This window comes from Odontomachus brunneus, unplaced genomic scaffold, assembly GCF_010583005.1.
Source record: "Odontomachus brunneus isolate Ranch 3 - 2012 unplaced genomic scaffold, Obru_v1 Obru_scaffold_020, whole genome shotgun sequence".
NCBI lineage: Eukaryota > Metazoa > Arthropoda > Insecta > Hymenoptera > Formicidae > Odontomachus > Odontomachus brunneus.
The window spans coordinates 1,875,849-1,890,148 of NW_022639470.1; the positions used below are offsets into that span (position 1 = coordinate 1,875,849).

The window sequence follows — 14,300 nt, forward strand, 5'->3', positions numbered from 1 at the left end:
ACTTCACGTATATATATCGAACGGTCGGTGAACAGTACATATATGCAGGGATGAGCAGAGGGATAAACTCGTGCACACTCACACATAATCACGGGCGCGCCGCTACACTGATCCACGATAATCGTGTGGGTGGGTGGGTGTGTACGGTGTCAGGTGGATGGTCGCGCGGTAACACGTGCGCGAACGTATACGCGCGAGCGAGTTTAGAGTCCTTCGTACATCGGAGTAGATAGCGGAAGAAGAACCGGTTCGCTCGGCTGGCGTTGATGGGAATGGAGGAGGGCGCGGACACGATGGACAGGTGGAGAGCGACCAAGGCGAACCGGTATATCTGAAAAGCTGCAGGAAAGCAATCGCGTTTTCCGGGCACGAAGCGCGCGGAACGCGCCGTCGACGAGTGTCGACGTGTACGCGTTTCCATAACTATGAGGCCGAGCGGGGGAGGATTCGCGCTCGGACGGACGCGCAGGTGAACCTCATCCCGTGGTATCGCTCTTGCGGCAGCTCCCACACACCCCCGCGTTGGAGCTGCCGACTCCCCGGATCCCAGGACGTGGGCTCGTCGTCGGCTGTCTAGCCAACTCGCAGAACGCTATCGCTCTCTTATGAACCATCGTATTAAAGACACTAGTCGTGCGACTATTCGTTCTTACCGTCCTCATCGTCGTTTATTCGTATCCTTCTTCGTGCCCTCGCCAGCGTTCTAATTTCTCACCCGCGCCTTCCTTTATCTTTCTCTCGTATCCTCGCCGTCGCCCTTCCGCACGATCAGTTCCTGCCTGTCCGCCAGAGGTAAATCTCTCCCGTACCTCTAGGTACCTCGCACCACCACCACCACTACCGTCGCCGCCGCCGCCACCGCCGTTGCCGCTAGTACTATCAGCACCACCACCCGCAACGACGCCGGCACCCGGCGGACGCGCGATAGTTTTGCTAAATTCGATTTGCTTTCTCATCTCTCTCGGCCATTCTTTTTCGGTACCTCACCCTAAGGCGGGCGAAAGGGCAGACTGCGCGCCGATGGCGTGTACCTTCGGCTCGGGAAGAGCCAAGAGGAGCCGACATCCGCCTATACTTTCTCGGAGGGTCGGAGGGTGTCTGGAGGCTATCAGGCGGGAAGTAATGGCGTTAGCACCGTCCCTCGGGCCCCAGAGGCCAACACATCAGTTAGTAACGTGGTCGTACGGCTCGAACGCGCGCCATATTCACCAGCGCGATATTTCGTCCAATTACGCGGATAATCTGACGCTTCTCTCAAATGACGAATCGCCAGCTCGCCAGAAGGCGCCTAGGCGCGTCGATTGATATTGATCGCGCATCGATAGGGGATGAGCTTTTGCGGATTCGTAATTGCGGACGGAGCGAAAATTGATTACGCGAAAGACATTGGGGAAGCCGGAGTAAGATAATAAAATTTATACACGTAATTAGCGGAGGATCGAATAAACGCGGTGTCTCCGATATTTCGATAGCATATCCTTAATGTTTAACTGGACGATATCAAATGGGTTTGTTGAATCGACAAACGCTCGGGTTTTAATTACAGTAAAAAAATCGAAAAACTCGCGAAACCTTTAAAAGTTAACAAAAATAACAATGGTTCAGGACGTTTCTGGCGAAACTTGCAATAATTATAACGAGTGGTCGTTTCCATTTTGGGAGAAAGGTTAAGCATTGAATCCGTACGTTTTCGTAAAGAGGAAATGGAAAAACTTGGGAAATTTTTAAATGAATGTCATTTAACGCGAAGCGCTCAGCGTATAAATTGACGTTGCACGTAACGATTCGGCATAAATAAAATATTCATAGCTTCTATAAGCGTTAAACCTCTCGATACCGATACGCTGCGCGTACATAAAAATTTATCTCCTTTTTACGGGGGCGAAAATGTTACGAGACGTCTTATAACTTTATTCATCGTCGCGCTCTTTAACATATAAGTAGATATTTAAAAGTGCAAATAGTTATCGTGTATATTTACCGTCCTAATTTAAAGTAATGCATACGGTTAACGCTCGCGTGTAACGCCGAGCAGCTTTTCTCTCCCTTCCCGCGTTACCGGATTTTCCTACCATGCGCATCGCATTCACCGCGAGTATCTTCCATTTACGATAAAATTTGGCAACGCTCTATCTTCGGACGCATCGCGAAACAGCGCTCGAACAAACCGAGAGAAAGCGCCGTTTTTTGCGGCTACGCGATGCTCGCGTGTTAATGAACGGTGCTTAAGCACGTGCGCGCGAGCTTTTACCAGAATCACGGATAAAAACCGTCGCTGTTAGACGCTCGTGAAATAGATCTGGTTGCAAACGAGTTAATCGACGAGCGGAAAGGAAAAAGGGAGAGAAGAGAGAGAGAGAAAGAGAAGCATTAGAAAGCACAGGAAGCTCTAGGAAGTTGTAAAATATAATTCCGTTAATAATTCCGAATACGTTATTCGATCTACGTCGAAATGCTAGAGACTGAACTAATTACGAATAATGTCGTGAATAAATGAATTAAATGGAATGTAATTTTGCGCGGTGGACTTTGGCGCGCGATAACTGATATTTGATTAACCGCTGGCATGGCGCATATATTATGGCAGCCAATTTTCATGTAAACGATTCCGTCTCCGAGGTAACAGCTGGAAATTTTTCGGGTAATCGAGATAAATGGCATTTCTGCGTTCGCATCGTTATACTCTATCTCCGGTGGAACTGAAAAGATGCTCCGATAGGTATAATTAAAAGCGTAGTTTATACTTTCTTCTTCTCTCTTAACTTTCCGACTATCGCGTTAGTTTCTGTTTAGCATTGCTCCACGGAGCCATTTTAATGGACTTTAGCCGGAGTTCGTAATAATGTACCAACCTGCAGTTGAGAAAACTTTGGAATAACAGCGTCAAATGTATCAAATTCGATAGAGATAACAATCGCGCGTCATATTCGTACAAGAAATACGGCGTTTACAAAAGTAAACGCCGCCAAAACTCGAGTCAAGCAAGCCAAAGTTATGATAACGATCGAACAAGAGGAAGTCTATTCATTTTGCATTCTATCTTTAATTACTGCTTAATTACTGCCGGTCGTATTTGCAAATCAGTCATGAGGATGCAAGATAAAACGGCACGAGCAAACGTACAGGAAAAGTAAACGGGCGTACATCTCGCGAAACTTTTAATTCTCGTTAATTCGTTTTGAAAATTTATCGCACCGAAACTTTCCAATTGCGATCTTGGAGGCTCCCGATGGATCTCGCATTGCTTCACCGATGGGATAATCAGTAAATCACGCTACGTATTCGACTATTTTTCCATATCAGAACGCGACATCCATATTTAACAGTATCAGTTTATACGGCCAGCTTAGTATGGAATAGTGGTTTACGATCTAACGCTTCCTCTGAACGCCCGCGCCTGGCGTATGCCTGGAAGGCAATGAAAATTTAAATTAGCGCAGAAATTAAATCCGACTTTTATCCTTTATTGAGGAAACCTTCCGGAATCTGCAGGCGGTTTGACGACCCGTCTGCCCGCATATTTTCACCTCCGACCTAAACCGACCGACGTGAGACGGGATTGTTCTTTTTGGGCTCTTCATAATTAGCAATTAAGAGGGTAATTAGCATCGATCGAAACGGCTCCGAGAAAGCAGACGCGTTCTTATACCATATGGCTATTTTCACCATGTTGGAACGGAACAGGAATATCACATCTGCGCCGTCATCGATTCATTGTTTATGATCTAATCCAAAAAGAAAATCATTTTTCACAGGATTTACGGTAGAAATTTATATAATTGAATAATATATCTAATCTTTATTTCTCTCACGATTGTTCGGAATTTAATTTTACAGGCCATTGAGAGAGCTATTTTTATCGCAAAAATGCTCCTCGGTGGGGTATAAACCGACCCTTTAAAATCGAATTGTCTCACACGTGACCTCAATTGGTTGCCGGAATATCGTTCTCTCGTCGCCTGCAACGTGATAAAACTACGTACACACGTACATACCCGTCAAAATTTTGGTTCCACATTAAACTCCACAAATTCCGTCGAGCTTGTAAAACACTATATCTTGATGCTACAAATAGTTACTTAATACTATTTCTTTTATGTTAAGTTGCCCTTGCAAAGGGACTCATTGATATTCAATTATCTCTCAATATTCTCTTCTTACTTATATTTAATCTTTATTTTTAATCCAATCAGCAATATGTTAATTTTGTAATTTGTTTGGCTGCAGGTAGAATATACGATCAGCAAATATTAAGTAGTTTAATAAAAATTGATAAGCAAATTTAATGAATAAGTAAGGTAAGAAATTGTTTTGTAATCTCTTTATTATTTATTTATTTTTTTATTAGCGTTGGAGGTGTATACATATTAAACACATCTATACATTTAGAAATATACAATATATCACTGCTCACATTTCACGGCAACATCCTACATTCACCAGCTTGGCTTCTCGATGTTGCTCTATTCTTGCATTGTCATGGCACTCCGGATACTAGTTCGTAGTACTGACGCTTCTGTAGATATGGTTTCATCGAAAAAAACACGTGTTAATTAACGCGATGTAGCCGAGAATTCGATTCAATATTTTGACGATATATATTTTGCGTAAAATGTAATGTAACACTCGGTATAACGAGAAAGTACGCGTCGCGCGACAATGAGCAAGAAATGTAAACATATCTTCCCCTACTAATCGTCAACTGTTATTACTCGACACTGAGCGCCGAGTGTTTACAACTCACAAAACAGTCTGGATCTTAATATGTCCGGGGTCGAACGTATCCTCACGCGCCGCGCGCTTTTCTAGACGTTTTCATTACGTCTCGAGTTGGCGAGTGGTGCGCATACACGCGAAGTACGTGTGTCGGTTCGTTATTGATCGTCTTGGTCGATAATTTTAAATATTCCGTCGACTGTTGAACTATTTTAATCGAGCTCTCGTCGGTATCGTGTTCATTAACATTTTATCCGATCGAATCGTGACTGCGCGAGTGCCAGTATCAGTGCAAGTGCCAGTGCCACGTCGGTGCAATCAGGATGTTGAGTCGAGAAGTCAAGACGGAGGACGCCGAGACGCGGGCAACGATACATCATATATTTTCAAGGTGTGTCAAAAATCATTTATTACACAAAAGTTTCTGCTTTTGACGGGCGTTTGACGAACTTGCCGAGAATAAAAAAATGCCCGAGTCGAAATTTAGGTATTCATAGTAGATATTTGACAAATAGCTTCATGAATCTCCGATTATTTGTCAACCTGCACCTGTGCTTATTACATTATTGCATACAGGAAAGATTGATCCAAACAGTCGAGTCCATGAAGACGAATCTATAATTTGTAATTGAATCTGTAATTATGTTCTCAATTAGAGATCTTAAGTAATTCACAACTATGAATACCGGCTTTAGAACATAATATAAATCTTGCAAGTGTTGATTTTCACGTCTAATAATGCTTCTTTGACCGCGAGTTCGATTTTGTTGACATCTGTCAACGACTTTTTAGTTTCTGTTTAGTCTTTGTTTTTGTACCGAGTCTGAATTTAATCACTATTGATAAACAGCATTATTAGACACGTAACTATTATTTTTGCTTTTCCAGCTTCATGTTAGCTCTTTTAAGAGTTTCAAATCTCATCGAAACTTCCAAACTTAAAAAAAGAAAAAGAAAAGAAATTAGGAAGCGATGAGAATAAAAATGTTTTATTTCTTACCCATTTATCCTCATCAATCTTTATTTCATTCTTTAATATTTAATTTTCTCACGTATGGTTTTTCGTTTGAGTTTTATGTTATATAATTAACACATTGCTGATTAGAATAAAGGTTAAATGTAAGTAAAAATATTGAGATTTGAATTAAATATTGAATATTTGCTCTGAACGAACGCTTCTTCAAGCTTTTTCAAGTTTCTTCAACATAGAAGAAACAGCAGTAAGCCATTTGCAACATTAAGATAAGGCAATAATCTGTATAACATTAAGTTAATGCAAAAGATTTGTTATTGATTTGTTATTGATTTATTATTTTTGTACTAAATTCTCTTAGGAAGTTTGAATATCAACAGAAAAATAGGAAGTCTTCATTAGTTTGAATATCAACAGAAAAATAGGAAGTCTTCATTAAAAAGTACCAAATATATATTTATTTCATTTGTAAAAATTATTAATTTTGCAAAATTGGATAATTTTATTTTTCAAATTTTATTTGACACGCAACAGACCTTTCTCATCAACTTGATGTTATATCTCGAATTTCTTCATTGATCTTTCAAGTTCAATGGAACTTGCAGGCTTAATGTAGAATCTAAATTTCGACTCGGGACATCCAGGCCGGTTAGCTAAAACGAACGGGCACGAAGCGACACGGAGGGTGCTCCCGGAGAAACTCCCAATGCAAAATAAAAGAACTTTGCATGACCGCTTGTCGCGCGAAAATCGAAGAAACCGTACCACGCGCGGCATATCTATATCGCGCGATGCATCGACCTCCCAACTCCGAACTAGCTGCGAACTGCAACTGCACTCTTGGACACATTACAGCGGAGTTTCGCGATATGCAGCGGTTATATCGCGCACCTGAATAATTGCGTTCTGGCCGCGGCTTACTCGACTGAATTTTGATGTCGGGCCAGCGGAGGAATAATTGATCGTTAAAGCAGAGCGCGGTGGCGAATGGATGATACCGACTTAGAAATTTAGTTGCTCGCGTTATTGTCCGCTTTTTATTTATTCATTCCTGCTCTCTTTTAGCGGTAAATATCATACCCGCATGTAACCACCTTTGGGTGGCATATAGTCGATAACACGACTTCATTTCTGGACAAAGATATAACACACAGAGAGTAATTTTATCTAAAAGTGCATATAATTAATGATAATTACTAATTGATATAAACCATGTTATAATGCGGTTATGTACTCGGTATCAGAAAATTGATAAAATATTTCGCATTAAAGAGGATAAATTTAATTATCGTGATATTATCCGTTGGCCAACGCATGCTTTTGCCGTCGCTTCATTATGTCTATTATTTTGTATTTTACTGAATTGCCGTATTCAATTCCGTAAAAGAACGGAGGTGCACAGAGAGCGAGTGCATTTTTGGGGGAGGTAATAAATAATCGTATTAAAGTGTCGTTGGATTCCGAATGCGCATGGTGTTGGGCAAGATAACGTCGTTAATACACGATATAATTTAAAATGTATCATTTGAAAGCATGTCACATGAGTACACGTTATCGCTCTACTTACAGAGTCACAGAAATCAAAGATATATTTGTCGCTCGTCGAGTTTTCAGTCTAGCGGTCCGTAAAGCGACACCGTCTAACTATATCGCTTAAATATAACCTCGCGACCACTCTGCGATTCATATTTAAACGAAAATACCAATCCCACCATCATTCTACGGTACGGACGCGATATGCGGACGCGATATGTTATCGACCGGGTACGTCTCCGGATGCAGTTATCGAAGTTATGACTATTTTATACGGCGTTAAGCCCCGCGAAAATCATCGTCTCTTTGAGTGATCTTTGGTAACAATATAATCGGGAATTAATCGGGACTCACCACTCTCGCCGTTGTAATTTATGTTCTTGCCGTCCTCGCGCCGCCACATGACGTAAGGCTCCGGAAACCCGGTCGCTTTGCACGTCAACGTCACGTTGGAAGCCTCGCGAACCACCATGTCGGTACTGGTCTCTTTGGTAATAATCGACGGTGGTACTGTAACGTAAATGTTGACAAATTTTCATTTTCATAGCTATATTGGCGTATTTATTAAACGCTCGCGATTAATATTCACGATCTGTACTAGAGACACAGACAAATAATGAAACAAACGATTAAAAGGTCTGCAAGAGCCGAGCGCTAGGAGAGAGTGCGCAAAAAGTCAAGATAAAGATACTCTTATTTCCTTATATTATCATGTATAATATTACATTTATGGAGTATATTATGCAATGTAGGATGACAAGAAAAAATAAACATCTTTCTCTTCTTCCTCTTAGCGCTCGGCTTTTCCGAGCTTTTTAATCATTTGTTTTGGCTGTTTAATCATGGAGTCTTAATAATATCTAATCTTGTTCGTAGACAAATTTGAGGTAGAAATAATAAATATAAATTTACGGAATCTCTACTCGATATGGAGAAACACACTCGCTTACCTACAACTTGTATGTAGCCCTGGCGACTCCTCATTGGGTCCGTGTTCACTTGACACATATACCATCCACGATCCACCTCCTGAGCATCCTTTATATGAAGGTACCACGAGCGGTGGTCATTGTACGATAGTGAAATCCGTGGGTTTTGAGTGATTACGCTATGATGAATCGACAATATAGTTTGTGTATCGACGCGCACCCACGCAACCTGAAACACAAGTATCGGAAGATATATATATATTTTTTTATCTTAATTCCATATCGAATTCTCGCTTTTAATTATTGAAACATCGTTCGATACGTATCGTTTGTTACCTTCTTTTAATTTCAAGTGCGCGACAAGATTAATCACGAAGCACGTTTTTCTTATTTACTCCATTAAGACTGGATTATTTTAAATCGAGAAATATATTCATTTTAGTGTTTCTTATTTAGCGTTTCTTATTGTTTGGTTTTAATATCATGTTTCATATACATGACATTTAAGATTAGATTGAAATATAAGATACTTTTACGGGCAGGTTATATACAAGCATGTAACTTCTCTCGTTCGCTCGCGACAAACTTGCGTTATCTCGGTGACTCTATACATCGCTGAATGTTCCTTTCCTCCTCTCACTTAATTCAATAATCGAGTAAGGCTGCGCTCCCCATCCTTCACATGGATTCTGGGGAAACTGATGGAGGCTTAGAGCCACTCACTCTTCTTCCTACCGCTGTCTGTTTCACGCACACTTTCATCGTCGAGTTTTCGATATGGGCAAGAGGTTTCTTGAGCATGCAAAACATGCCCAAAGTCTTGCGAATTCTACAGCGGTATAATTTCCACTGCGAACGCGCGGCTCGAGTATGTTTCGTGTTTCTCGTGGAGTACGACTGGAGAGTATTTCCCGTGGAAAAGATCAGCTCACTTGCGAATATTTTACCACTTACCTATATACATACTCTCTATGTATTTATATACGCGCTACTGCACTATACGCGTGGCTAAGAAGCAGGCACACACGCGCGCACACACAAACACACATTCGGCACGGTCATAAAACGCCAAGTTTTACGCACAATGTTCGTTACAAGATTGTTCCAATAATTGACACTGACACGGCATTTCTGTTATACATATCGACTTATCGCGCAATGAAAATTATTCTTGCCATAGAAAGTACGTACACCGTATACTACTTCTTTCTACGTAGAACTTTACAAATATATTTCTTAGCTTTGATATAAGAGAAAATCGAGTGTTCTTTGTATAAAAGAAAGAAAATAAGAAGGAAGAAGAAAATTTTCGATGAGGAAGTTGGATATGATCGAGACGTCATCGGAAACGCAATTTCTGTATGCGCGATATACGAGGGTGGTCTGAAAAGTTTCCGACCTAACAAAGATACAAGTCATTTTTTCTGAAAATTGTTTTTTATTTTTCAACATAGTCTCCTTGTAAATCTACACACTTCTCCCAGCGATGCTCCCATCTCTGTAACCCGTCGAAATAGTACTCGGCGTTTTTCTCTGCAAAATAATTGTTCACGAAGGTGATTGCCTCTTCATTTGACGAAAATCTCTGTCCTCCGAGCGCAATTTTTAGATGAGGGAACAAAAAGAAGTCGCTTGGGGCTAGATCTGGTGAGTAAGGTGGATGGTCAAGCAGTTCAAACCGTAATTCGTGGATTTTCGCCATGGCAACCGCTGAGGTGTGAGACGGTGCGTTGTCTTGGTGAAACAGGATTTTCTTTTTCTGCAAATGTGGCCGTTTTCCCGCAAGTTCTGCCTTCAGCTTGTCAAGTAATGATGCGTAGTATGCTCCTGTAATGGTTTTTCCTTTTTGAAGATAATCGATTAAAATAACTCCATGACTATCCCAAAAAACAGTCGCCATCACTTTCCCAGCCGAAAAAACAGTTTTTGCTTTTTTTGGAGCCGGTTCCCCCTTTGCAGTCCACTGTTTGGACTGTATTTTTGTTTCAGGCGTATAATGGTGTATCCAAGTTTCATCTACAGTAATTAATCGGCGCCAAAACTCGGATTTATTGCGCCTAAACTGCTCCAACAGAGCGTTGGAAATGTTCATTCGAACACGTTTTTGGTCTAACGTGAGCAAACGCGGCACCCAACGCGCGGACAGCTTTCTCATGCCTAAATGTTGATTTAATATGCGACAAACACGTTCTTTTGACATGTTCATAACCTCTGCTATCTCTCTCACTTTAATTCGGCGGTCGTCTAGCACCATTTGGTGAACTTTGGCGATGTTTTCGTCGGTAGTTGCAGTTTTTGGACGTCCTGAACGTTCATCGTCTCCCAAGCTCTTACGGCCACGTTTAAATTCAGCGGCCCAAAATTTCACTGTCGTAAATGATGGTGCAGAGTCCCCATACACAGAATCCAACTCATCTTTGATTTGCGTAGGCGTATTGCCTTTCAAAAACAAATATTTAATGACAGCTCGATACTCGATTTTGTCCATTTTCACAAAAACACTCACATCAACTTACTCAAACGACTGTTACATAACAACTGCGAGTCCAAAATGGCTGAAACTTCGGTGAGTAACTGTCAACAGATGAACAACGAAATTCACTAGCTTTTATTTACAAGTGCTGCTATCTTCACGTTGAGGTCGGAAACTTTTCAGACCACCCTCGTACTTTTTCCCACGTATGCTCGGTGAACGTCGAGAGCGCGAATGCTCGTCGAACGACGAGAATATAAATCTTTCATCTCGCGTTAAATTTTCACACGACGCGGTAGATTTCTTGCAGATTACGTTTCACGAAGCGAAGGAGACATTCCAGAGACGCGCATAAAGGAAACGCACGCGCGTGTATGTATATATCTCCCTCCCTCCACCTCTCTCTCTCTCTCTCTCTCTTTCTCTCTCTCTCTCTCTCTTTCTCTCTCTCTCTGAGTGACTTGTTTAAAAAGATGTACGGAAAAACTCAAGAAATTAGACTGATAAAATTAGTTATAGCTCGTTACGCCGAGTTAGTTTATAAATCCCACTTGATTCTGATTATACCGTCTTGAGAAAGAAGAGGTACGTGTTATTAATTTATGCACGGAGCAGCATTGTTTCCAGTGAACGTTGTCGCTACTCGGGAGAATAAATTGTGTCGTCCCATTGTTACGTCATCTCAATTAACTGAAGGAAAATGAAGCAATTATGCGAGGCCTTTGATAACGGTACGTAAACTAGGACCGTCCAATTCGCAGTCTACGGACCATAAATGCCATGGGGATTTTAGCGGATACTATCTTAGTTTCTGCAAGTGTCTCTAACGAAACGAAACAGAAAAGAGATTTAGGGCCTCATTTAATGGACGACATGTATAAAGATGTTTTTCAGTTAGCAACAGCGCTCATTTGCTTCAATACGTCAATCGTGATGCGCCTTTAACAATAACCGAGACGCGCCAATTGCTTGTTTCGCACATCGAATATACTGTTTAGCGAATATTACTCCTGTCCTACATATATATTATCCCTGCCGACGTTTAGATCGTGCAACGTGAGTCCAAGCACAGAATAGTAATGCAGGAAATGAAACAGAGTTAAAAATGCATATGGAAATGCTGACATTTTCAAGCATAGTCTCGATGTGGACTATGTGACCTCAACTTTTCTATACGACCCCGATCGATGACCTGGATTCATATCCGAAAAGAACTCGAATAATCATACGGTAACGGTATTCCATTCGAAATTTGACACGCGTGAAACGATAGCGATCGTGCAAAAAAGACAAGACTAGTTTTATTTTAAGTAACCCCGTATCAAAGATACTTTGCGGTTTTAATATATTTTCGAACCATTTCCGTTGAGACGCATTCGTCGCGAAGAGATAAATCCAGATGATTACGAGGTAACGCGACTTTTTACGATCAGAGATGTGTAGAATAAAAATGAGATGAGGTAAATTTATTTAAGGAACACTTTACCTTATAATTCCGTAAATTGTCCACCACGCAAGCCAATAGAGCATCACGTCCTACGCTCACTGTCACATTCTGGATCTCCTCGGCGAATCGGGGCAATTCAGAATCTGTAAAGATAATATAGATATTAAGATAATATAGATATAAAGATAATTTGATATAATAAGGGAATAAAATTGGCGGTTGAAATGTAGTATTAATGAAGACAAATCTTACATTTGACGTAATGGTGATGTAATTGTGATTATTATGTCAAATGACAATTTGGCGTATTATGAAATGATATAAATATAATATTTACGTCTTCATAACATTCATCATTTCTATTAAATTTAGCGTAATATACATAAAAATGAAAGTATTCTTGTCGAAGACACTATTTGCAATGTGATATTTTTTAAGAAAAATATGAATATTTCCTCCTAGAGAAAGTATAATTTGAAGCTCCTCTTAGTTGACCTGTAATGACTATTTCGAACGATTAGTGAATCGTTTTGTTTGGCAAATCATTTGCCATGTTATGTACGAAATGACGTAAATAAGGTAATATAAAGGCACAAAATATTAACTAATTAGAGTCGGTGCGACCATGTTGATACAACCGGCGCCTATTTGTCATAATTTATTAAATTACTGTTGCCCACGGCCATTACGACCGTTAGTTTTTCTCTGAAGCAGAGAACACTGCGTAAATTAATTAGAAAATAAAGTCCCATTACACATTCGCGCTTTTTATGCTTCAGCATGAAAACGATTAATATTCATTGCTGAATATAGTTGGGTAACTAAGAATGAGGTGAAGAACTGTAAAAAATATACAATTTGAGTAACGTTGAGATGAATAAATAACGATTTTTCTATTTGGAATTGTTCCGTTTCAAACCATTTTTGAGTTATTCTTATAAAATTGAAATCATCTTTCTCAATCTATGTTATTTAATAAGGTTGGGGATATTTAATTGTTACTTATCATATATTTGTTTCTATCAATTTCTGCATTTTTCAAATTATACAAAATTACTCTATCAAAATCCTATTGAAAATACCAATATGGACAATTACGTCACTGATACATTATTTTTTCTATAGAAAACGCCACTTTTTCTCAAAGAGGAAATAGTAATAAAAAGCAAGGGATGAATAAGTATATTGCGTCGTCGACGATTACTCGGATGATATTGCTCGTGTTAATAAATATTCCTTTGTGCAACATGCTATACGTTTGGTGCGAGATAAACTTGTCGCTAGCTAAGCACTCGATTAATGACTTGAGTTATTATTCACTAACATACGCTTGACGCTGGCAAGTTTGCACATATGCCTAGACAATACATCGTCTGACCTGATTGCGGACTTATTATCGTTAGAACAGTCTAACGAGTTCAGGATTCAGTCCAGTCTCCCTTAAAAGCTTTTACCTTCGTTAATGTCTTTACGACGTCCCGAGCATCTGAATTATTTATGGGCACAAAGAACTCGCAGAGAGAAAGAGAGACTGTGCGAGCGGAAAACAGAAAGATAGAAGGAAGAAAGTGGAGAAGAGTGGAAGAGAAGGAGGGGAAAGAGAGCAGAAGGGCGAAATATCGTGGAAGGGAGGAGAGAGCGAAAGACAGAACAGGGAGACAAGCTTCGAGATAAGTTCGAGTTACTTTCAAGTCTTTTAAGAGCGACAGCTCGGATACAGGACAGCGTTAATTACGCCCCCAAGTGCTTTATTATAAAACACTTCGCAGTGTTAATTGTCGCGCCTACGATAGCGGCGAGGAATGAGACGAAAAAGGACGAAAAAAACGAAGAAAAGGAGTAAAAATGAATAACGCGTTCTCTACGGATAATTCGAAATTCATCGTGCCGGTAAGATGTCAGAATAAATGGTTTTGTAGGTTGCACTTAGCTAAAGTTGGAACAAGAGTTTTTGTGCATATTGCGCAATAAGGGAATGAAACTGCAAAATTTTAACACGGTCTGAAATCTTTCCGCCTCGCGATCGTTATTGAGATATGGGTCATTTCAACTCTGATTCGGCGAACGGTTTTACCCGCCGACGTCGGCGCATCGACCTCGGATTTCGCGGCAAATCTGCTTAACGTCACTCGGGGAGCGCTGTATCCTAGATAAATCAGATAAAGTAGATTGAATTTTACGTATACCCAAGTGAGACACGTCATCGTGTTATAGAACCGATGACCATTA

The 14,300-nt window shown here is 40.5% G+C and overlaps 1 protein-coding gene and 1 long non-coding RNA gene across 9 annotated transcripts in view; one reads left to right on the plus strand and one right to left on the minus strand.

Annotated features, from left to right (window-relative positions):
* LOC116842051 overlaps positions 1-14,300 on the plus strand; it is a 256,493-nt gene that overhangs the window by 80,278 nt on the left and 161,915 nt on the right. The window lies entirely within an intron of this gene.
* LOC116842049 (neurotrimin-like) overlaps positions 1-14,300 on the minus strand; it is a 206,183-nt gene that overhangs the window by 19,103 nt on the left and 172,780 nt on the right. For all 8 annotated transcript variants that reach the window (XM_032810702.1, XM_032810696.1, XM_032810698.1 and 5 more), the window contains 3 exons: positions 12,111-12,214; positions 8,173-8,380; positions 7,577-7,732 (listed from right to left, as the gene is read on the minus strand). In XM_032810702.1, the coding sequence (XP_032666593.1) occupies positions 7,577-7,732; positions 8,173-8,380; positions 12,111-12,214 (468 nt within the window). The remainder of the gene's footprint in view (positions 1-7,576; positions 7,733-8,172; positions 8,381-12,110; positions 12,215-14,300) is intronic.